The sequence below is a fragment of the Mauremys reevesii genome, linkage group 9, assembly GCF_016161935.1.
Source record: "Mauremys reevesii isolate NIE-2019 linkage group 9, ASM1616193v1, whole genome shotgun sequence".
NCBI classification, from domain to species: Eukaryota; Metazoa; Chordata; order Testudines; family Geoemydidae; genus Mauremys; species Mauremys reevesii.
The window spans coordinates 63,503,145-63,525,450 of NC_052631.1; the positions used below are offsets into that span (position 1 = coordinate 63,503,145).

General features: G+C 44.0%; 1 protein-coding gene across 8 annotated transcripts in view; it reads left to right on the top strand.

The window, feature by feature from the left end:
* The first annotated feature begins 9,717 nt into the window (after positions 1-9,717).
* LOC120371889 (hepatocyte cell adhesion molecule-like) overlaps positions 9,718-22,306 on the top strand; it is a 29,949-nt gene continuing 17,360 nt past the window's right edge. For 7 of the 8 annotated variants that reach the window (XR_005584633.1, XR_005584634.1, XM_039488318.1 and 4 more), the window contains exons 1-3: positions 9,718-9,883; positions 18,300-18,375; positions 20,955-21,293. Coding sequence is in view for 6 of the 8 variants with exons in the window: in XM_039488318.1 (XP_039344252.1) it covers positions 9,863-9,883; positions 18,300-18,375; positions 20,955-21,293 (436 nt within the window). In the remaining 2 variants the exon portion in view is untranslated. The remainder of the gene's footprint in view (positions 9,884-18,299; positions 18,376-20,954; positions 21,294-22,306) is intronic. The other variant, XM_039488316.1, reaches the window with a different exon arrangement.

Consider the following 22,306-nt stretch of genomic DNA (forward strand, 5'->3'; position numbering starts at 1 on the left):
CTTTGTATTCACCCACGAAAGCTCATGCTCCAAAACTTCTGTTAGTCTATAAGGTGCCACAGGACTCATTGCTGCTTTTACAGATCCAGACTAACACGGCTACCCCTCTGATACTTGACATCCTGATACAGTACTCTTTGTTTTGGGGGTGTTTCTTCTTGGGACTAAGAGGGACCAGACATCAATCCATGTTCTCCAAATCTTTCTGAACAAGTCTCTCATATTTCAAACTTGTAAGTAACAGCCAGGCAAGGCGTACTAGTTTATCTTTGTTTTCTCAACTTGTGAATGTTCTCTTTGCTAGAGGGAGGTTTATCCCTGTTTTGTTGTTAACTTTGAAACTAAGGCTAGAGGCGGTTCCTCTGGGCTCTTTGAATCTCATTACCCCAGCTGCTTCCCCTGCACCGCACTAGCTATGCTACTGCTCCCCCATAGCCTTCTTACATATTGCCTATCACAGGGATCAGCAATTTTTGGCACATGGCCCGTCAGGGAAAGCCCCTGGCAGGCTGGGCCGGTTTGTTTACCTGCCGCATCTGCAGGTTTGGCCAAACCGGCCCGGCCCACCAGGGGCTTTCCCTGGTGGGCTGCGTGCCAAAGCTTGCCGATCCCTGCCTTATCAGGCAGTAGTCTCTCATATCCAGCTCTTATAATAGATTAATGTATTAGTTACACACTACACCCCCTCATGTCCCTCCATCTGTAAAACCACGCTCCCTTACCATGACTCTGTGGTGAGGAATTCAGCTGTATAAGAAAGCTCTACAAATATCTGAAATAACTTTTCCTAAATACAGGCACTAATTCAGGAAGTCACCTTGTTCAGCGTAAGCATATGCTGAAAATTAAGCATGTGCTTTCCTGAGTCAAGGCATCATTTCTTTATTTATCCTAGGCAAGATTGTATAGGTGGCAAAGTCCAATATATGACCTGTGACTCTACTATAATATTTACAGGTCAGATTGGTTAAAAATAGTTTTTCCGCTCATAGCTGGACTGTATTTTAAGGTAAAATAACTCAGTCTCCCAGAGTAGATACAAATGCTTAGTATCTTTAGGAAGGTCTTTCTAATCAAATCATGGTCCCATTTTTAACCCTGATGGGGAGTGAGATATCTGTCTTTAAACTACTCACTGGATCATCTAGTCTGACCTCCTGTAAATCACAGGCCACCAATACCACCCAGCGCCTGCACACTAAACCCAACAACCAAAGTGAGACCAAAGCATTACAGCCCACAGGAGACTAGACTATAATGTGCCACAGGCAGAGCATAGGTGGGATCGAGGTGCACCAATGCCCAAGTCCCTGCAATGACAGGGAAATGTTTAAGTAAGATATATCCAGATAATCCAAGCAAGTGACCCACATGCTGCAGAGGTCCCACAGCATGCCCTAAAGTCATTGCCAATCTGCCCTGGGGGAAATATCCTTCCCAATCCCAGATACCTTGACCAGTTAACCCAGAGCACACAAGTAAGAACAAGTCAGCCAAGCACCCGAGAGAATGCTCAGTGCCCACTCAGAGCCCTGGACCTTCCCGTCCGATGTCTCATCTCCAGCTCTGGCCATCTCAGATGCCTTCAGGGGAAAGAAATTTGAAAATAAAACAAAACCAGAGGGAGGGGGATCCCTTCCTGACCCCTGCAGGTGTGGCTAAAACCCTGAAGTATGAGCTTTTAGGAACATAAAACATAAACCAGAAGTGAGCCCCTTTGCCCTATCCCCTGCTATCACGAGCAACCCCATCATACAATTGCACTAATGCATTTGTCAAGCTCTCTTAAACCTAATTAAGTTGTTTGCCTCTCATTGGTCAAGGATAGAATCTTGAATATAATCCAGGATGGAAGGAATTCCTCACTGCAAGAGGATAGAAAGAAATTTCAGCTGATTGTTTAAATGCCAACTGTAGCTGCTCAAAAGTTTTGATATTAGAAGTGGTCCCAGTGCACAGAGTGCAAGAGGAGTGACATTTATTGTGAGAATCCAGTTTTTCCACACTGGTACCACCACCACATATGTGATACTTATGTTTGGAAGTAGATATAGATGCCTAGATATATTTGGCAGTAATATCCATTTAATAAGTTGCACAAGTCCAAAACTCAGAACAAAGTTCAAGCCATGACCATATTTGAAAATAAAAAGATATACACACCACCAGTCATACAATAACATTTCCATCTTCCCACAAGGTGAGTGATTTAACCCCACCACAGCCACTCTGATAAAAGATGTAGGATAGGCAGCTTTTAGTCCTAGACCAGCGATAGATTTAAGAGAGATTTTCAAAGACAGAAAGGGCAGCTCGCCTCTGAACATCCCACTGAAAATCCAGTGCAGGGAGAGAGATAGATGCTTTACCAGTGTGATGATGACGAAGACATGCTAAGATGAATCATGAAAATAGTGTCCTGGTGTGATGGTGGTCACTCTGTGCTGTTCATGTGAATCTTGCATTTTTGTATGCTGGGTTGGTGTAGCCCTGTTGACTATAAACAGTTTCCTCCTCTTCTGGTTTTAAATTCATGTGCTGAATCCCTTGGTTTCTTGGGGGATGCTATAGACATCTGTCAATGGACTTTTGGTCCCGGTTTACAACTAAATTATTGAACTTTGCATGCAGAATGCACATAAAATTTTCCAAAAATACATTTTACACAACTTGACTTTTTGTAAGGACCTGATTTATGTGTATAATGTTACATACATCCCTGGCCGCACTGCAGAGCCTGCAACCCCAGCTGGAGCCCTCACCCCCCTCCTACACTCCAACCCCCTGCCCCAGCCTGGTGAAAGTGAGTGAGGATGGGGGAGAGTGAGTGATGGAGGGATGGGGGGTGTAGTGAGAAGGGGAGAGGCCTCGGGGAATGGGCGGGGCAGAGGTTTTCAGTTTTGTGTGATTAACTTAAGCCTATGAATCACTTATAATCTTTGTAAGGGATGCATTGGGTCTGTTTCTATCTATTTGCCCAGAGATACTTAAAGATTTGTGGTGAGAATGTCTTACTTATCTAAGGTCAAACTGTAATGAGAGTTGAGTGCGTTCCGTCCCCTCCAGAAGCCACTAGCTATCTTTCCTGGCTTGGCCCAGAGAGTGTTATGAAAATGGTCTAATATTTTACATCTCACATTTTTAAGTAAAATCTATTGCTTAATCTGAAACACTTTTAAAACATCTCTTTGCAGAATACAGAAAGAGAATATGGATGCTGCTCCCAGTTGGAATATATATGATTGCCTGTGTTGTCACTGGTAAGCAGGTTTTTAACTAATTAAAACTGGGGGTTAGGTTTTCTTACATCATTTCATTTAACTCTAACGTGCAATCATCCATTTTCTTGCAATCTTTCACTCTCTCCAGGTGTCTTCATTTTTAAATCCAGCTCATGAGTATGTTGTGTGTTTTAAACTCAGATTTTTATCAGAAGAAGGATCTTTTGGGGAAAGGAGCTTGCAACAGAACTTTCTTGAATGTCTTGTGTGATGTCCTAGTCAATTTCTGGAATAATTAATGAAGCGCTTTATGGTGAGCAGAACCAGATGTTTCAGAGAAAGATGCAAGAAACCATGCAGTAATCAATTATGGGCCAATCCGTTCCTAAGGAGGTCTCTGAACTCTGTGATGTTATTGACATAAAGTGTGACCGTATAGATCATTGTTGCAATCACTGTTATATATTTGCAGCAAATATTGTACAAAGGTTGTTGGGTGAGGTGTCTATAAAGAGGTTATGATTTGCTGGTTATGATTATGCAATCTGTATGTGTGTATCATTTTTGTAGTTGAAGTTATGAATATTGGCTGTGTACTTGTATCTCAATGTGTTTGGATTCTAAGTAGCCTCAGTGAAGCATTTTTGGTCAGCTTCTTGAGAAAGGAATTTGAAGATTAAGTGCCCAATCAAGAAACATTTAACTGATAATGGACTTTGGGAGATGCTAATCCACATCTGAGCTTTCCTGGGAACGTTCAAACTAACATGTACAAAATGGCGTCTGCCTGCAAACTGAGTCATGCATGGACATGTGACTCCAGACTCCATCTTGTTGCTGTGATTTTTCCCTAAGAAGAACAAAGGGGTGTCCTTTGGGCAGAGAATATAAAAGACCTGGAAACCCCTCCACCTTGTCTTCAATCCTGCTTCTTGTTATACTAATAAAATAAAAATTAGCAGGATTTTATTAAAGGGGATAAGACAAAATGCCACATTTATTGTGAATTCAGAAAGAGCTCTAGTAAGCAGTCAGTTATAGCTATAACATTCCATTCAATTTCACATTCATTCACACATTTATTTATACACACACAGGTTCTGCAAGGTTGTTGTTATAGTTACCAGCCTTAGAGTTGCTCATGCCAAGCCACTGGCCAGGTGGCCTGGACCTGAGGATGGAGCCAAATCTTGTCAGATGCGCATCCGATGCTCCTGGAGAGTGGTTGCAGAACTAGACTCAAAGTTCTCAGTCTTTAGGGTCTGTCTTTATAGGAATTCATCTAAATCCATAGGGTTTGCTTCGTCATGCTGTTTTCAATTTGAAGTGACAATTAATCACTGTTCTCGTGTTTAAAATGACAGTCCATCATGCAGATGGCACAGCAGTGACCGCTTGTTGTTATCTTGTTCTTTACCCCTCTGTCCTTGTGGCAGTTGGGGGTGCCCTATGGGGTCATCCGGTTATCTCCATCCTGCACATTCTTTGGCCGAATGTTCCTGGATAGTTGTTATTTATTAGGCTGGCTCTTCAACCTTTTATTACTCAGTCAAACATACATTTACAATCACACCCTATTTCACTTAACATAACTATTCTTAAATCATTGGGGCATGACAGACTCCGATAAATCTATCCCAAGAAGGTCTCTGAACTCTCAATTGTTGGATTAACATACACTCTGAAGAATTAAGTCTTGAGTGTCAAGGAGGGTTTGAAGAATGAGCCATTTCAACACTTGTGTGTTCAGTTCTCACTATTATAATGCTGGATGTTTCTGTTCTGCATATAAATATCCAAACCTAATTTAATCCTCCTAAGCTGAGTCCTGGCCTTAATGATATCTCATAGCAGTGAGTTCCCCTTACCTCAGCTAGTATCTAGCTGAGCATGGATGAGGGTCAAACCCAGAGAAGAAAGCAGTGATAGAGGGTTGGGAGAAGCAGCTGGGGGAGGTGGAAGAGGTAGTATCAGCCCTTCTGGGGGAATACGTCTATCTAGAATTTACTATGTAGGGATGATTTGTAGACCCCTAACTGCTGTTTGATCATATGACAGTGGTAACCCAGTCAATGTCAGGTTTTTTGTTTTTATGGGGTTTTTATAAACCAGGTACATCACAGGGTAGGAGGCTGTGACCTTGACTTTTGGATGCAGACCTTGCTACTGTTATGCAGGCTTTTGTCATCTCAGGATTAGACTACTGCAGCACACTCCGCAGGCGGCTACACTTTAAAACCAGTTGGAGACTGTGGCTATGTCTACACTAGAGACTTAACAGCAGCACAACTGTACCGCTGCAGCTGCATCACTGTAAGGTCTCCCATGTAGCCACTCTCTGCCATCGACATAATTAACTATCCCCAACCAGTGGCATTAGTTATGTCAGCAGGAGAGCGGCACTGACTGCCTCTTGGTCTCCGGGTGGAGTTTAGAGTGTTGGTTATGACCTACAAAGGCCTAACTGGCTTGGTGCTGGCCTGCTTGAGGGATTGCTTCTCTTGCCGTGCCATGCTGCTGGAGCTGCAGTCAGTAGGGGCATTCAGGTTAGGTCCCCCTCATTATAAAAGAGGCGGGGCAGTTGGCAGGACATTCTCTGTGAAGGCTCTGGAACCTGCTCCTCTTGGTCCGAAATAGCCCACCTTTGGTAACTTCCTAGGCATGCTGCAAAAGACATCTCTCTGATAAGGGCTCTGGAAACAATGTGGAGAGGTGGTGTTGTATCAACCAAGCAAGGCACTAACAACTTCAACAGGACTTTATTTTTACAGTGGAAACCTCTGTACCAAGCTGCTGCTGCACCCTCTGTAACTCTCACTCAGCCTCCTCAACTCCTCCCCCCTCCTTCCTGTTTCCTGTCCTTTCAGACTCCCAACAGCCAGTGCTCCCAGCTCTAATAATTACAAGCACATCTAAACACCACAGGTGGCCAGCTGGCCAAGTTTCTGTGGAACTGATTTTAATGCTGCTGAGACTCAATGGTATTTATTGTGTAATTAATTATGTAAGGGTGCCTAGAGCTTTGGATTGGTAGATTTAAATCTAAATAAAGAAAATATTTTATCACTTCCTTCCAGTATTTGCTTCTGATATTATTGTCCTGTGAACCAATACAATTAATGATTTCCTGTTAGTGTTTATTCAAACTTGTACTTAATCTCACCTATATGCTTTTTAAAAAAAGACTTTTCATTGTCAGTACAGTGTTAGCTATTAACCTAATTTATTGTGCCTTTTTTAAAGGTTGCAAAAGTGCCTGTAAATTTGTTCAATAAAATATTTAACTTAATCTTGCAACTAAGATTTTTTTTTCCCTTTTAAGAACCTCTCCTAATTTAGTGGCAGACTGAGCTCAAAATTAAAATACAGCATAAGAATGGCCATACTGGGTCAGACCACAGATAGTATCCTGTCTACCAACAGTGGCCAGTGCCAGATGCCCCAGAGGGAGTGAACCTAACAGGCAATGATCAAGTGATCTCTCACCTGCCATCCATCTCCACCCTCTGACAAACAAAAGCTAGGGACACCATTCTTACCCATCCTAGCTAATAGCCATTAATGGACTTAACCTCCATGAATTTATCCAGTTTTCTTTTAAACCCTGTTATAGTCCTAGCCTTCACAACCTCCTCAGGCAAGGAGTTCCACAGCTTGACTGTGGGCTATGTGAAGAAGAACTTCCTTTTATATGTTTTAAACCTGCTGCCCATTAATTTCAATTGGTGGCCCCTAGTTCTTGTATTATGGGAACAAGTAAATAACTTTTCCTTATCTACTTTCTCCACATCACTCATGATTTTATATACCTCTATCATATCCCCCCTTAGTCTCCTCTATTCCAAGCTGAAAAGTCCTAGCCTCTTAATCTTTCCTCATATGGGACCGGTTCCAAACCCTTAATCATTTTAGTTGCCCTTCTCTGAACCTTTTCTAGTGCCAGTGTATCTTTTTTGAGATGAGGAGACCACATCTCTACACAGTATTCAAGATGTGGGCGTACCATCAATTTATATAAGGGCAATAAGATATTCTCCATCTTATTCTCTATCCTCTTTTTAATGATTCCTAACATCCTGTTTGCTTTTTTGACCGCCTCTGCACACTGCATGGACATCTTCAGAGAACTATCCACGATGACTCCAAGATCTTTTTCCTGACTCGTTGTAGCTAAATTAGCCCCCATCATACTGTGTATATATAATTGGAGTTATTTTTCCCAATGTGAATTACTTTACATTTATCCACATTAAATTTCATTTGCCATTTTGTTGCCCAATCACTTAGCTTTGTGAGATCTTTTTGAAGTTCTTCACAGTCTGCTTTGGTCCTAACTCTCTTGAGCAGTTTAGTATCATCTGCAAACTTTGCCACCTCACTGTTTACCCCTTTCTCCAGGTCATTTATGAATAAGTTGAATAGGATTGGTCCTAGGACTGACCCTTGGGGAACACCACTAGTTACCCCTCTCCATTCTGAGAATTTACCATTAATTCCTACCCTTTGTTCCCTGTCTTTTAACCAGTTCTCAATCCATGAAAGGACCTTCCCTCTTATCCCATGACAATTTAATTTACATAAGAGCCTTTGTTGAGGGACCTTGTCAAAGGCTTTCTGGAAATCTAAGTACACTATGTCCACTGGATCCTCCTTGTCCACATGTTTGTTGACCCCTTCAGAGAACTCCAATAGATTAGTAAGACACGATTTCCCTTTACAGAAACCATGTTGACTTTTGCCCAACAATTTATGTTCTTCTAGGTGTCTGACAATTTTATTCTTTACTATTGTTTCGACTAATTTGCCCGGTACTGACATTAGACTTACTGGTCTGTAATTGCCAGCATCACCTCTAGAGCCCTTTTTAAATATTGGGGTTACATTAGCTATCTTCCAGCCTCTGTGTACAGACGCCGATTTAAAGGACAAGTTACAAATCCTAGTTAATAGTTCCGCAACTTCACCTTTGAGTTCTTTCAGAACTCTTGGGTGAATGCCATTTGGACCTGGTGACTTGTTACTGTTAAGTTTATCAATTAATTCCAAAACCTCCTCTAGTGAGACTTCAAACTGTGACAGTTCCTCAGATTTGTCACCTACAAAAGCCAGCTCAGGTTTGAGAATCTCCCTGACATCCTCAGCCATGAAGACTGAAGCAAAGAATTTGTTTAGTTCCTCCGCAATGACTTTATCATCTTTAAGTGCTCCTTTTGCATCTTGACAGGTTTCAGAGTAGCAGCCGTGTTAGTCTGTATCCGCAAAAAAACCAGGAGTACTTGTGGCACCTTAAAGACTAACAAATTTATTTAAGCATGAGCTTTCGTGAGCTAGAGCTCACTTCTTCAGATGCATAGAATGGAACACATCTTGATTATCCAGGGGCCCCACTGGTTGTTTAGCAGGCTTCCTTCTTCTGATGTTCTTAAAAAACATTTTGTTATTACCTTTTGAGTTTTTGGCTAGCCATTCTTCAAACTCCTCTTTGGCTTTTCTTATTACATTTTTACACTTAATCTGGCAGTGTTTATGCTCCTTTCTATTTACCTCACTAGGATTTGACTTACACTTTTTAAAAGATGCCTTTTTATTTCTCACTGCTTCTTTTACATTGTTGTTAAGCCACGGTGGCTCTTTTTTAGTTCTTTTACTGTGTTTCTTAATTTGGGGTATACATTGAAGTTGGGCCTCTGTTATGGTGTCTTTAAAAAGCACCCATGCAACTTGCAGGGATTTCACTTTAGTCACTGTACCTTTTAATTTCTGTTTAACTAATCCCCTCATTTTTGCATAGTTCCCCTTTTTGAAATTAAATGCCACAGTGTTGGGCTGTTGAGATGTTCTTCCCACCACAGGGATGTTAAATGTTGTTATACTATGGTCACTATTTCCAAATGGTCCTGTTATAGTTACATCTTGGACCAGATCCTGCACTCCACTTGGGACTAAATTGAGAGTTGCCTCTCCCCTTGTGGGTTCCAGTACCAGCTGCTCCAAGAAGCAGTCATTTAAAGTATTGAGAAATTTCACATTGGGCATGGAAAAATGATTATTTTGGTCTTAAAGTTAACCTCACTGGAGCTGCATGTGCTTAGCACCTCCTAAAAACAAGGCTTCTTATTTTGTGGCCTGACTCAGGCATTTTCTAGTGTGAAAATTTTAGCCAGAGTTTAGATGACCTGCCAGGGACCATGTCAAATGTGTGAGACAAAGCTGGGAACAAAGCCTTGGGCTCTAGCTACGCAAATGTAAATTGCAATCTTTCCATAAATGCATTTTGTGTCGGTTCTCCCCCCCGCCCCCCAAAAAGAAGCTTCTAATGTGTGAGAGGAATGTCGTGATTCTATATTTGATGTTAGGGCTACCTCTGGTCTAACAATTCACACTAGAAGAAGATGCAAGAAACTTCCTGGTGGACAAGTGGCACCGGCCCGCCTCCTTCCCAAAGTGAGACAATAAGCCATTGTTTACTTCACTGATTCCTCAGGCGAGCCGAGTGGTACCGCGGCTTGGCTCTCGGGCGGAGCAGGCCAGGCTCGGCTCGGCTCCGGGCTGGAGGAAGTTCGTGGGGCTGCAACTGGGAGGTGCGAGGTGTGGATCAGCTGATCGCGCTGCGCGGCTGCCGGCGAGCTGAGTCAGGCATCATGGAGCGTTCCGGAGCTCAGGTGAGAGCCCCGCGCCTTGCTCCGCTCCCAGCCGTGCCTGGCTCCGGGGCGGGGCTGGCTGCCGTTCTCCCCGGGTCAGCGCGGGGAAACCCCTGCCGGGCTGAGCCATCGCGGGCGGGGGGGGGGGGCACAGCGTCTGCGGTGACCTCCGCGGAGAGAAGTAGCTGCGAAGTAAAACCTGGCTGAGGCCGTGACCGTCTCAGAGTGGAATAGTTAGCGGGGAAATGAGTCATCATTTCAGATGGGGGGAGGGGGACAACTTTGTGATTCCAGGGGCTACTTAGGCACTTGAAAACTAGTTTTTTTGGCAGATAACTTAGCAATTAGCTGGCAGGAGCACTGCATCTAATTCCCATATAAAAGAAAGAAAACTAAATGAATATTAGACCCACTCAGCTCTAATTCTAACGTTTTGATATCTTGTGGCAAATCACTTAAGGGACACTAGTTAGGTTTACAATGTTAATGTGTATTCTTACTTTGTTACTAACTCTGCAGCAAGAGAGAACCCATCAGAACTCCTGAGTTAGAGCTGAGCTCTGGGAGGGGAGCTGAGGTCTAGTGCAGAGGTGGACAAACTACGGACCACGGGCCACATCCAGCCCATGAGACCATCCTGCCTGGCCCTTGAGCTCCTGGCTGAGGGATTTCAATTATCCCCATATTGACTGGGAACATTTCACTTCAGGATGAAATGCAGAGATAAAATTTCTCGATACTTTAAATGACTGCTTCATGGAGCAGCTGGTACAGGAACCCACAAGGGGAGAGGCAACTCTAGATTTAATCCTAGTGGCGCGCAGGAGCTGGTCCAAGAAGTAACTATAGCAGGACTGCTTGGAAATAGTGACCATAATACAATAGCATTCAACATCCCTGTGGTGGGAAGAACACCTCAACAGCCCAACACTGTGGCATTTAATTTCAAAAGGGGGAACTATACAAAAATGAGGTGGTTAGTTAAACAGAAGTTAAAAGGTACAGTGACTAAAGTGAAATCCCTGCAAGCTGCATGGGCCCTTTTTAAAGACACCATAATAGAGGCCCAACTTCAATAGATACCACAAATTAAGAAACACAGTAGAAGAACTAAAAAAGAGCCACCGTGGCTTAACAACCATGTAAAAGAAGCAGTGAGAGATAAAAAGACTTCCTTTAAAAAGTGGAAGTCAAATCCTAGTGAGGCAAATAGAAAGGAGCACAAACACTGCCAACTTAAGTGCAAGAGTGTAATAAGAAAAGCCAAAGAGGAGTTTGAAGAACGGCTACCCAAAAACTCCAAAGGTAATAACAACATGTTTTTTAAGTACATCAGAAGCAGGAAGCCTGCTAAACAACCAGTGGGGCCCCTTGATGATCAAAATAAAAAAGGAGCGCTTAAAGACGATAAAGTCATTGTGGAGAAACCAAAAGGATTCTTTGCTTCAGTCTTCACGGCTGAGGATGTTAGGGAGATTCCCAAACCTGAGCTGGCTTTTGTAGGTGACAAATCTGAGGAACTGTCACAGATTGAAGTGTCACTAGAGGAAGTTTTGGAATTAATTGATAAACTCAACATTAACAAGTCACCAGGACCAGATGGCATTCACCCAAGAGTTCTGAAAGAACTCAAAGGTGAAGTTGCGGAACTATTAACTAAGGTTTGTAACCTGTCCTTTAAATCAGCTTCGGTACCCCATGACTGGAAGTTAGCTAATGTAACGCCAATATTTAAAAGGGCTCTAGAGCTGATCCCGGCAATTACAGACCGGTAAGTCTAACGTCGGTACTGGGCAAATTAGTTGAAACAATAGTAAAGAATAAAATTGTCAGACACATAGAAAAACATAAACTGTTGACCAATAGTCAACATGGTTTCTGTAAAGGGAAATCATGTCTTACTAATCTATTAGAGTTCTTTGAAGGGGTCAACAAACATGTGGACAAGGGGGATCCGGTGGACAAAGTGTACTTAGATTTCCGGAAAGTCTTTGACAAGGTCCCTCACCAAAGGCTCTTACGTAAATTAAGCTGTCATGGGATAAAAGGGAAGGTCCTTTCATGGATTGAGAACTGGTTAAAAGACAGGGAACAAAGGGTAGGAATTAATGGTAAATTCTCAGAATGGAGAGGGGTAACTAGTGGTGTTCCCCAAGGGTCAGTCCTAGGACCAATCCTATTCAATTTATTCATAAATGATCTGGAGAAAGGGGTAAACAGTGAGGTGGCTAAGTTTGCAGATGATACTAAACTACTCAAGATAAGTTAAGACCAAAGCAGATTGTGAAGAACTTCAAAAAGATCTCACAAAACTAAGTGATTGGGCAACAAAATGGCAAATGAAATTTAATGTGGATAAATGTAAAGTAATGCACATTGGGAAAAATAACCCCAATTATATATACACAGTATGATGGGGGCTAATTTAGCTACAACGAGTCAGGAAAAAGATCTTGGAGTCATCGTGGATAGTTCTCTGAAGATGTCCATGCAGTGTGCAGAGGCGGACAAAAAAGCAAACAGGATGTTAGGAATAATTAAAAAGAGGATAGAGAATAAGATGGAGAATATCTTATTGCCCTTATATAAATCCATGGTACACCCACATCTCGAATACTGTGTACAGATGTGGTCTCCTCACCTCAAAAAAAATATTCTAGCACTAGAAAAGGTTCAGAAAAGTGCAACTAAAATGATTAGGGGTTTGGAGTGGGTCCTATACGAGGAAAGATTAAAGAGGCTGGGACTCTTCAGCTTGGAAAAGAGAGGACTAAGGGGGGATATGATAGAGGTATATAAAATCATGAGTAATGTTGAGAAAGTGGATAAGGAATAGTTCTTGTATTTACCTCTCTCCATAATACAAGAACTAGGAGTCACCAAATGAAATCAGGGCCGCCCAGAGGATTCCGGGGGCCCGGGGTCTTCCGCGGTGGGGGGCCCTTCCGTTCCGGGACCTGCCGCCAAAGTGCCCCGAAGCCCCACGCCGCGGGTCTTCGGGAACTTCGCGCGGGTCCCGAACAGATGGGGCACCCGCCGCCAAGACTGGGCTGTGCTTCGCGGCGGGTCCCGCTTCTCCCCGCCCCGCCCGCCCGGCCCCAGCTTCTCCCGCCTGCCCGGCGCGGCCCCGGCTTCTCCGCCCGCCCGGCGCGGCCCGGCCGCCCGTCCTCGGCCGCGGCCCGGCTTCCCACCCGCCCGGCCGCCCGCTTGCCCGCCCTCCCGGCCGCGGCCCGGCCGCCCGCCCTCCCGGCCGCGGCCCGGCCGCCCGCCCGCCCTCCCGGCTGCGGCCCCGGCCCCGGCTTCGCCCGCCCGCCCAGCCCCGGCCCCTCCCGGCCGCGGCCCCGGCTTCTCCCGCCCTCCCGGCCCCGGCCCCTTACCGAGCGCGTCACCGGCGGGGCCTGAGCTCCGTCCCGCTCAGAGCCGCGTGGTGAGGGGGCGGGGCTGGGAGCTCCACGCCGAGCGGAGGCAGCTGTCCCGCCCCATCCCCACGCCGCTCTGAGTGGGGCGGGGCTCAGGCCCCGTTGGAGCTCCCAGCCCCGCCCCCTCACCACGCGGCTCGGCTCGGGGCGGAGCTCAGGGGCTCGGCCGGAGTCTCAGCGCTTGATGCGCTGAGGCTCCAGGAGAGGGGTGGAGGCGGGAGCCTCCGCTCTTCTCTTGGGGGCCCCTGCGGAGCCCGGGGCCCGGGGCAAATTGCCCCCTTTGCCCCCCCCTCTGGGCGGCCCTGAATGAAATTAATAGGCAGCAGGTTTAAAACAAATAAAAGGAAGTTCTTCTTCACGCAGCGCACAGTCAACTTGTGGAACTCCTTACCTGAGGATGTTGTGAAGGCTAGGACTATAACAAAGTTTAAAAGGGAACTGGATAAATTCATGGTGGCTAAGTCCATAAATGGCTATTAGCCAGGATGGGTAAGAATGGTGTCCCTAGCCTCTGTTCGTCAGAGGATGGAGATGGATGGCAGGAGAGAGTTCACTTGATCATTGCCTGTTAGGTTCACTCCCTCTGGGGCACCTGGCATTGGCCACTGTCGGTAGACAGATGCTGGGCTAGATGGACCTTTGGTCTGACCCGGTGTGGCTGTTCTTATGTTTTTATGAGCCTAGCCCCCAGTCTCTCCCCTGCTGTCGCCCCTTCCCAGCAGCCTTAGGTCACCATGCTGCCAGTGCTCTGGGCGGCAGGGCTCTGAACTCCTGCCGGGCAGTGCAGCAGCGTGGCTGGGTCCAGGCAGGTGGCGCAGCTGCCAGACATACTGCTCTGAGCGACGTGGTAAGGGGGTGAGGAGCCGGCGGGGAGGGGTTGGATAAGGGGTAAGAGGTCCTGGGGGGCAGTCAGGGGACAGGGAGCAGGAGGGGTTGGATAGGTGTGGGAGTCCCAGGGGGCCTGTCAGGAGGAGGGGGTGTGATAGGGGTCGGGGTGGACAGGGAGCGGGGGGGTTGAATGCGAGTGGAGTCTCAGGGGGGCAGTTAGGGGGAGGGGGCAGTTAGGGGACAAGGAGCAGGGGTGGTTGGATGTATTGGGAGTTCTGAGGGGGGCAGTCAGGGGGTTGGAAGTGGGAGGGGGCAGAGGCCAGGCTGTTTGGGGAGGCACAGCCTTCCCTACCCGGCCCTCCATGCAGTTTTGGAACCCCGATGTGGCCCTCAGGCCAAAAAGTTTGCCCACCTTGTCTGGTCTAGTGGGTTACAGCAGGGGGCAGATACATCTGGATTCTATGTAAGAACATCAGAATGGCCATACTGGGTAAAACCAATCATCAATCTACTTCAGTATCCTGTCTTCCAATCATGGCCAATACCAGGTGCTTCAAAGGGAATGAACAGAACAGGCAGTCGTCAAGTGATCCATCCCGTATTGCCCATTCCCAGCTTCTGGCAAACAGAGGTTAGGGATACGCAGAACATGGTGTTACGTCCCTGCCCCTCCCTGCCTAATACAGCCATTGATGGATCTATTCTCCATGAACTTATCTAGTTCTTATTGGAACCCTTTTATAGTTTTGGCCTTCATAATATCCTCTGGGAAAGCATTCCACAGGTTGACTGTAAAGAAATACTTTCTTTTGTTTAATTTAAATCTGCTGCCTATTAATTTCATTGGGTGACCCCTCGTTCTTGTGTTATGTGAAGGAATAAATAACACTTCCTTATTTAATTTCTCCACACCATTCATGATTTTATGGACCTCTATCATATACCCCCTTAGTCATCTCTTGTCCAAGCTGAAAAGTCCCAGTTTTTTTAATCTCAGCTCATACACAAAGTGTTCCATACCCCTAATCATTTCTGTTGCCCTTCTCTGTACACTTTCCAATTCCAATATATCTTTTTTGAGCTGGGGTGATCAATTCTGCATGCAGTATTCAATATGTGAGCTTGCCATGGATTTATATACAGGCAATATGATATTTTTCTGTCAAATTATCTATCCTTTTTCTAATGATTCCCAATATTCTGTTAGCTTTTTTGACTGCCACTTCATATTGAGCAGATGTTTTCAGAGAACTATCCACAATGACTCCAAAATCTTTCTTGATGGATAATAGCTAATTTAGACCCCATCATTTTGTATGTAGTTGGGATTATGTTTTGCTATGTGCATTATTTTTGCATTTATCAACATTGAATTTCACTTGCCATTGTGTTGCCCAGCCACCCAGTTTTGTGAGATTCCTTTGTAACTCTTTGCAATCAGCTTTGGACTTAACTATCTTGAGTAATTTTGTATCACCTCCAAATTTTGCCACCTCACTGTTTACCTCATTTTCCAGATCATTTGTGAATATGTTGAACAGCCCTGGTCCCAGTACAGACCCCTGGGGAACACCACTGTTTACCTCTCTCCATTCTCACCATTTATTCCTACCCTTTTTTTCCAGTCTTTTAACTGGAGTGCTTGGCAACTCTTTCAGGATCATCTAAGGATCCTAATTTAATTTTATGACAAGACTTTTGTTATCTTAATCACCTTGCCCCAAAGTCAGAAGCTGGGAGCAGCACAGAACTCCTCACATATTACACTGGAAATAAGCAGATTTCAGAATGGAAGTCATCTTCGGCATCCTGCAGGTTGGGTGTGTGCAGGGGCGGCTCTAGGAATTGCGCTGCCCCAAGCAGGGTGGCACGCCGCGGGGGGCGCTTTGGTGATTGTCGGAGCCGCGGGACCAGCAGACCCTCTGCAGGCATGCCTGTGGGAGGTCCACCGGAGCCGCTTGCCGCCCTCCTGCGGCACGCCACCACAAGCACGCGCTTGGCGCGCTAGGGACTGGAGCTGGCCCTGGGTGTGTGCCAATTACACAGTAAATAAATCATGTGGTATACTCTGAAAATGCGTTCTGCTAGCGGCTACTCACCTGTGCAGGCATGTCTTGAAGCTATTGGGCATCTGCCAGAATTATTTGTCTTTTATTAAAAACTGCTGACACTTAAGTATGTAATATGCCACAATAAAGATATTCATGTTAAATCCATCCTCCATTAATTTCAACAGAGTTTATACTAGAGATAAACTTGGCACATTCTAAAGTGTCTGAGCCATCTACGCTTTCATTCATATTTAATAATTACAACATCCTCTTGCAGTCTTCTCATTTTCTGATCCCCCCCCCCCAAAAAATACTTCTCTGCGGAACTTTAGGGCCAGATCCTGCATGTGTAGCTGGCATTTCCTGCATGCATAAAGTTAAGCATGTAAAGAAGTGCTTGCAGGATTTAGTAAAACTGCAACCCTTGCACCCGCACTTCATATTTAAGAATGGCTGCAAACATTTAAGCACTTTGATTTTATGTGAGTAAAATTAAGTATATATTTATGTATTCAAGTGTTTGCAGGATTTGGCCCAAAGATTAAAAAGTAAAGTGCTCTGAAAGTAGGAAATGAGTGTTGCAACTCTTTTAAAAAAAAGTGAATGGTACAAAACTTCAAGCATATTTATTTGCTGCAAAGTTTTTTTGTGAATATTTCAGGGCAGAGTTTTTCCCCTAAAGTCTGTCTATTTGATTGCATCAGTGAGCCACATGGTTAGGTTTCTAACTGGGTGTAAGTCATGTGACTGTAAGGGTCAAAGAAATGCACTTGTGCACACACTCGAAATGGTAGGCTCAGTGTGGCCTCTGCAATCAGGCTGAGGCCTGTCTAAAATTCCAGATTTTAAAGAGAAAAATAAACTGTTGTGCAAGCATTAAAACAAATAAGAAATTACACTTTGCATAGTATGGTATTTTAAATGTGCAAACAGCTTGCTATTGTGTTATTGGGAGATGTCATCTCTCTGTGGTTAAGGCTGGCATTAGATTCCTGTTATAAGAAAAGTCTTTATGTGCACGCATACTTCCCTAGCCTAATTTCTCCAAAATCAAACATCTCTTTGAAATTTCACATGCCACATCTTAGTCCACAGTAGAACTTACTTTTTTAAAGCTCGGGGCAAATTTTACGCGTTAATCTGAAGAGAGGGGCATTGCAAAAGCAAGCTGGTGCTTCTGTCTGAAACACCTCTCTTCTTTGCTTCATACAATATCCAAGCATCTTGGCCTAGCCATGCCAAATGTGTTTCATCCAGATGAGTCTGGAAATATGGTTCTTTTTTATTAGTTTTGAGGGAGGGATGTAGAGTGAAGGATTATTTAGGTCTTAATCATGGAGTTTAAGGCAGGGGTTCCTGAACTTTTTGCCAGCACGACCCCATTTTAATTAATTATTTCCTCCCAGGACCCCAGACATCATGGAGGATGCCATTTTGTAGAGCAAAATCACATCTTTCGTGCATCGTGACCTTGCATGCACTGTACATGAGCAATCATGCTGCGTGGTATCCTCTGCACAACCGCAACCCCATTTGCTGATGGCATGACCCCGTGTGGGGTTGTGACCCACAGTTTGGGAAACATTGGTTTAAGGCCAGAAGGGGTCACCAACGCCACCTGCCTCATTGATACTATCCCTCATCAAACCCAACAGTGGAAATTAGACCAAGGGAGACTCAGCTATTGTATGCCATAGGCAGAGGAGAGGCAGGACCAAGGTGCACCAATCCTGCAATGAACTGCACCGGGATCAACCCGCTTAACATTACACTCTGCAAGTGCTCCTATTTGCTTCCGTGGGATTACTCCAGTCATATAGCTAAGCACACGCCTAACTATCTTTGCGGGATTGTGGTTTTAGAAATAACACCCTTGTCACCTTAGTTTATAAGTTTGCCTAGCCAATGAATTTGTATATGCACAAGTATTATACATATTATAGCTATCATTTCGCTTACACGTTACTCTGACAACGACCTTATAAAATGGCTTTGCAGAATTTTGGAGATTTCTGTTTTTATGGCGCAAGTAGTTTATCTTAATCTTCAGGAAGCACTGTATAAATGTATGGTTCTACACACAATCCTTTAAATATTTTACTAACTTTTCACTAAAACAACTTTGTGTCTTCCTCATAGCTGCTGGTTTGTTTTCTCCTCACGGTGCTGATCTGGGTCCGTGAAATTCCAGCAGTAAGCATCACACATGTTACAGGTAAACACAAATTCAAGCTGTCAGCATGCACATCATGGGGGGAGGGATAGCTCAGTGGTTTGAGCATTGGCCTGCTAAACCCAGGATTGTGAGTTCAATCCTTGAGGAGGCCTCTTAGGGATCTGGGGCAAAAATTGGTCCTGCTAGTGAAGGCAGGGGGCTGGACTCAATGACCTTTCAAGGTCCCTTCCAGTTCTAGGAGATTGGTATATCTCCAATTATTACATAGACAAAAATACATACCAGTGCTTGAAAGCTACTGCATAATGCCACATCACAGTTCTTGTTCATTGCAGTGTTCGAGTTTAGAATATAAGCACCACAGTGAGGAAATTCTAAAGATAAGGCCCAAAATCAACTAATATTTTTAGGTTTCAGAGTAGCAACCGTGTTAGTCTGTATCCGCAAAAAGAACAGATGTATTTGTGGCACTTTAGAGATTAACAAATTTATTTGAGCATAAGCTTTTGTGGGCTACAGCCACTTCATCGGATACATAGACTGGAACATACAGCAAGAAGATATTTATACATACAGAGAACATGAAAAGGTGGAAGTACCCATACCAACTGTCAGAGGCCAATCAATTAAGATGAGCTATCATCAGCAGGAGAAAAAAAACTCAATTCAAGTTCAGCAGTCTCTTTGGAGTCTGTTTTTGAAGTTTTTTTGTTGTATAATTGCCACCTTCAAGTCTGTCACTGACTGGTTAGAGAGATTGAAGTGTTCTCCCACTGGTTTTTGGATGTTATGATTCCTGATTTCAGATTTGTGTCCATTTATTCGTTTTCGTAGAGACTATCCAGTTTGGCCAATGTATATGGCAGAGGGGCATTGCTGGCACATGATGGCATATATCACATTGGTAGATGTTCAGGTGAATGGGCCCCTGATGGTGTGGCTGATGTCATTAGGACCTATGATGGTGTCCCTTGAATAGATATGTGGACAGAGTTGGCATCGGTCTTCGTTGCGAGGATAGGTTCCTGGGTTAGTGTTTATGTTGTATGGTGTGCGGTTGCTGGTGAGTATTTGCTTCAGGTGGGGGGCTGTCTGTAAGTGAGGACTGGTCTGTCTCCTGAGATCTGTGTTTCAGAGACTGCTGAACTTGAATTAATATGCAAATTAGATACAATTAACTTAGGTTTGAACAGAGACTGGAAATGTTTGGGCCATTACCCTAATTAAATATATTTCCCCATGTTAAGTATCCTCACACCTTCTATGGGTCATCTCGATTATCACTTCAAAAGTTTTTTTTTCTCCTGCTGATGATAGCTCATCTCAATTGATTGGCTTCTGACAGTTGGTATGGGTTAGTCTCTAAGGTGCCACAAGTACTCCTAATATTTTTAGGTGCCTCTGACCTTAGGTGCTTGACAGAAGACACCTTAAAGGGATCAGCTTTTCGGAGGGCAGCACTCAGTTTGGAGGGCCCACACCCAAAATCACTAATAACTTTAAAATGTAAGTCATGGTTCCCGTAGCAATGTTGAAGGGCTCCTTTTGCAGATGGCAGCTCAAATTCTGCTTTCAGATACAAACAATCATGGTTTATTTTAGTGAAGCCAATGGTGGGGTTGCAGAGAGGTAGCTGAAGGCAGAGTGGGGACCCATGTAGTAGTAGCTCATTACTGACCAATGCTGTTTAATGGATATGTATCATGTATGTGTAATGTAGCTGAGTTCCATGGTTATGGATGTTGTAACAATGGAATTTCCTGACTTTTAGGGAAGGTATTTATAAAAAAAAAAAAAGTCCTTCAAGTTAGTGCATTTGCCCCGCACTGTCCAGGAAGGTGTCCCAATAACAGTGTGCTGAGAATCAATCTAACAATGCACCCAAACTGATAAATTATGTACAGCCAGATGCCAATTTACATCAGCTGAGCCTCTGGGCCATACATCCAATAGTATTAGGGACACCTCTCAAGCTAAGGGAATGTCTACACTTACTAATCCTCCTTGTCGCCTGTAAGGGGCACACAAAGCACACATTCCAGGCCCCCCCCCTTTTTTTTGGAGTGCACTTACCCAAGCAGTAACTAGCACCAGCCAAAGAAATACACTTCTGTCTAGCACTCCCATTTTTCAAGTATCAGCTCCTGCCTCTTTTAGTGATGACTCGCATGACACTCTTTTTATCCTGGTTTCTTCATCAGAAAAAAATTGACTGGTTCAGAGGAAGGAACTTTGGATTTTCCTGGCCCCTGTGTGAGTTTCTTCATATGAATGGGCTCTAGCCCTGTCTAACTTAATTTTAGCCCCCAACCCCACCCCCCACCTCAAAATGGTCGGAATTAAAATAGTATTTCAAATTTGTTTGATTACCAAATATTTTGAAAAATGTTGTTTGCATTAAACCAAAATGAATTTTTATTTCCTGATTGCCAGTGAGTCAAAAAAAATCAGCCTGCGGTTCACAGAGCTCCAGTTCACTCTAGTCTTGGCATGACTCACAGTACAGCTGAGCTGGAGCACTTTTTGTGGGCACACGGGTTAGATCCCCAGCTTTCCCCACATGAATGATCATGCAGAACAATAATTAACCTGAAATATCCTGTGTTCCTGTCTTTCAGCACGGACTCTTTCTCCATGTTACTCTGCCAATCTTACACCGACATCAGACAGGCTAATTTCTGCTGTAGGCTGCACTGTGGTGTTCTCTCCACCAGGCCTGAATTTTAGCACTGGGATTGTACGCTGGGATTATAAAAATGTCTCCTCTACAGTTCTGTCCATCATAGTATATTATAAGGAGCAATCAAAAGTTGATTTACATCCTTCATATAATGGGAACGTTGAGTTCAGCAAAACCCATTGGACTCTCCAAATAAAATTGCAGTTGGGAGATGGAGGAATGTACAGTTTTAGAACAAACTCCCAGGAAACTAAGTGGTTCCAGCTGGAGGTTATTGGTAAGTGCCACCCTCACTGGTCTTGATAACTTTCTCCATTTCTATACTAATTCTTATTCAACCACTGAATTAGATAAGAATGCACAACATATCCCATGGAAAAGGCAGCAATACAGCTCTGCAACTCTACATTTCACTTTCCCATGATGCACCTATAGATTTGCATAGTTGCATAGCAATCAGGAAGTGTCATATAGATGGAGCATGAATGGGAAGTTACCCTTCTGATTATGATGGGGAATTTCCTTCCAAACAGGACTCGGCACCATGACTCGTCTTTTTGTGCAGTGGCTTATTTAGAGACAGGAGTTCTTTTGTTCGCACTGCTAAGCTTTGAGTTAGGTTTTATTTATATATATATATATATATATATATAAAATACTGAGGGGTTTTTATTTCCTGAAACGTTGTTTTTAAACCGCACCGCACTTGCCCAGTTTTGCCAAGTGTTATTGTGATCATTTGAGGGTGGGAATTTTTGGCAGAAATGTTGCACTAATTTTTAATGACCTTAGAGGCAAGTACCTTTTTTTATTCTCTTGGTTTTTGAAGCTGCGTAGTATTATGTAAAGCTACTCTGCTTCCTTCCTGCAAATACAGAAGTAATTTTAAAAAAGTGCATAATTCTGCTTTGGTTGGAAACTAGGAGTGAGATTATAAACTCTTTGTCAGGGACGGTCTTTTTGTTCTGTGTTTGTACAGTGCCAAGCCCAGTGGGGTCCTGGGCCATTATTGGAGGCTTGTAAGTGCTACTGCAATATACATAATAATTAGTGGGACTTTTTAACTGTATTGGCTTTTATTTGACCAATGACAGATGAACAATGCAAGTAGCCACTTGATGGTTTTATTTATGAAGTATAATCTTAATAAGAAATAGTCAATATGGATTTGATCTAATGCATTATCAGTCATACTGCATGAAAGTCGTCGGAGAGTTACCGATTGTAATAATTGTTCATTTGTTAAAGGCTCCTACTCAGCAAGACATTCAACTCCCATTGAAATAAAGG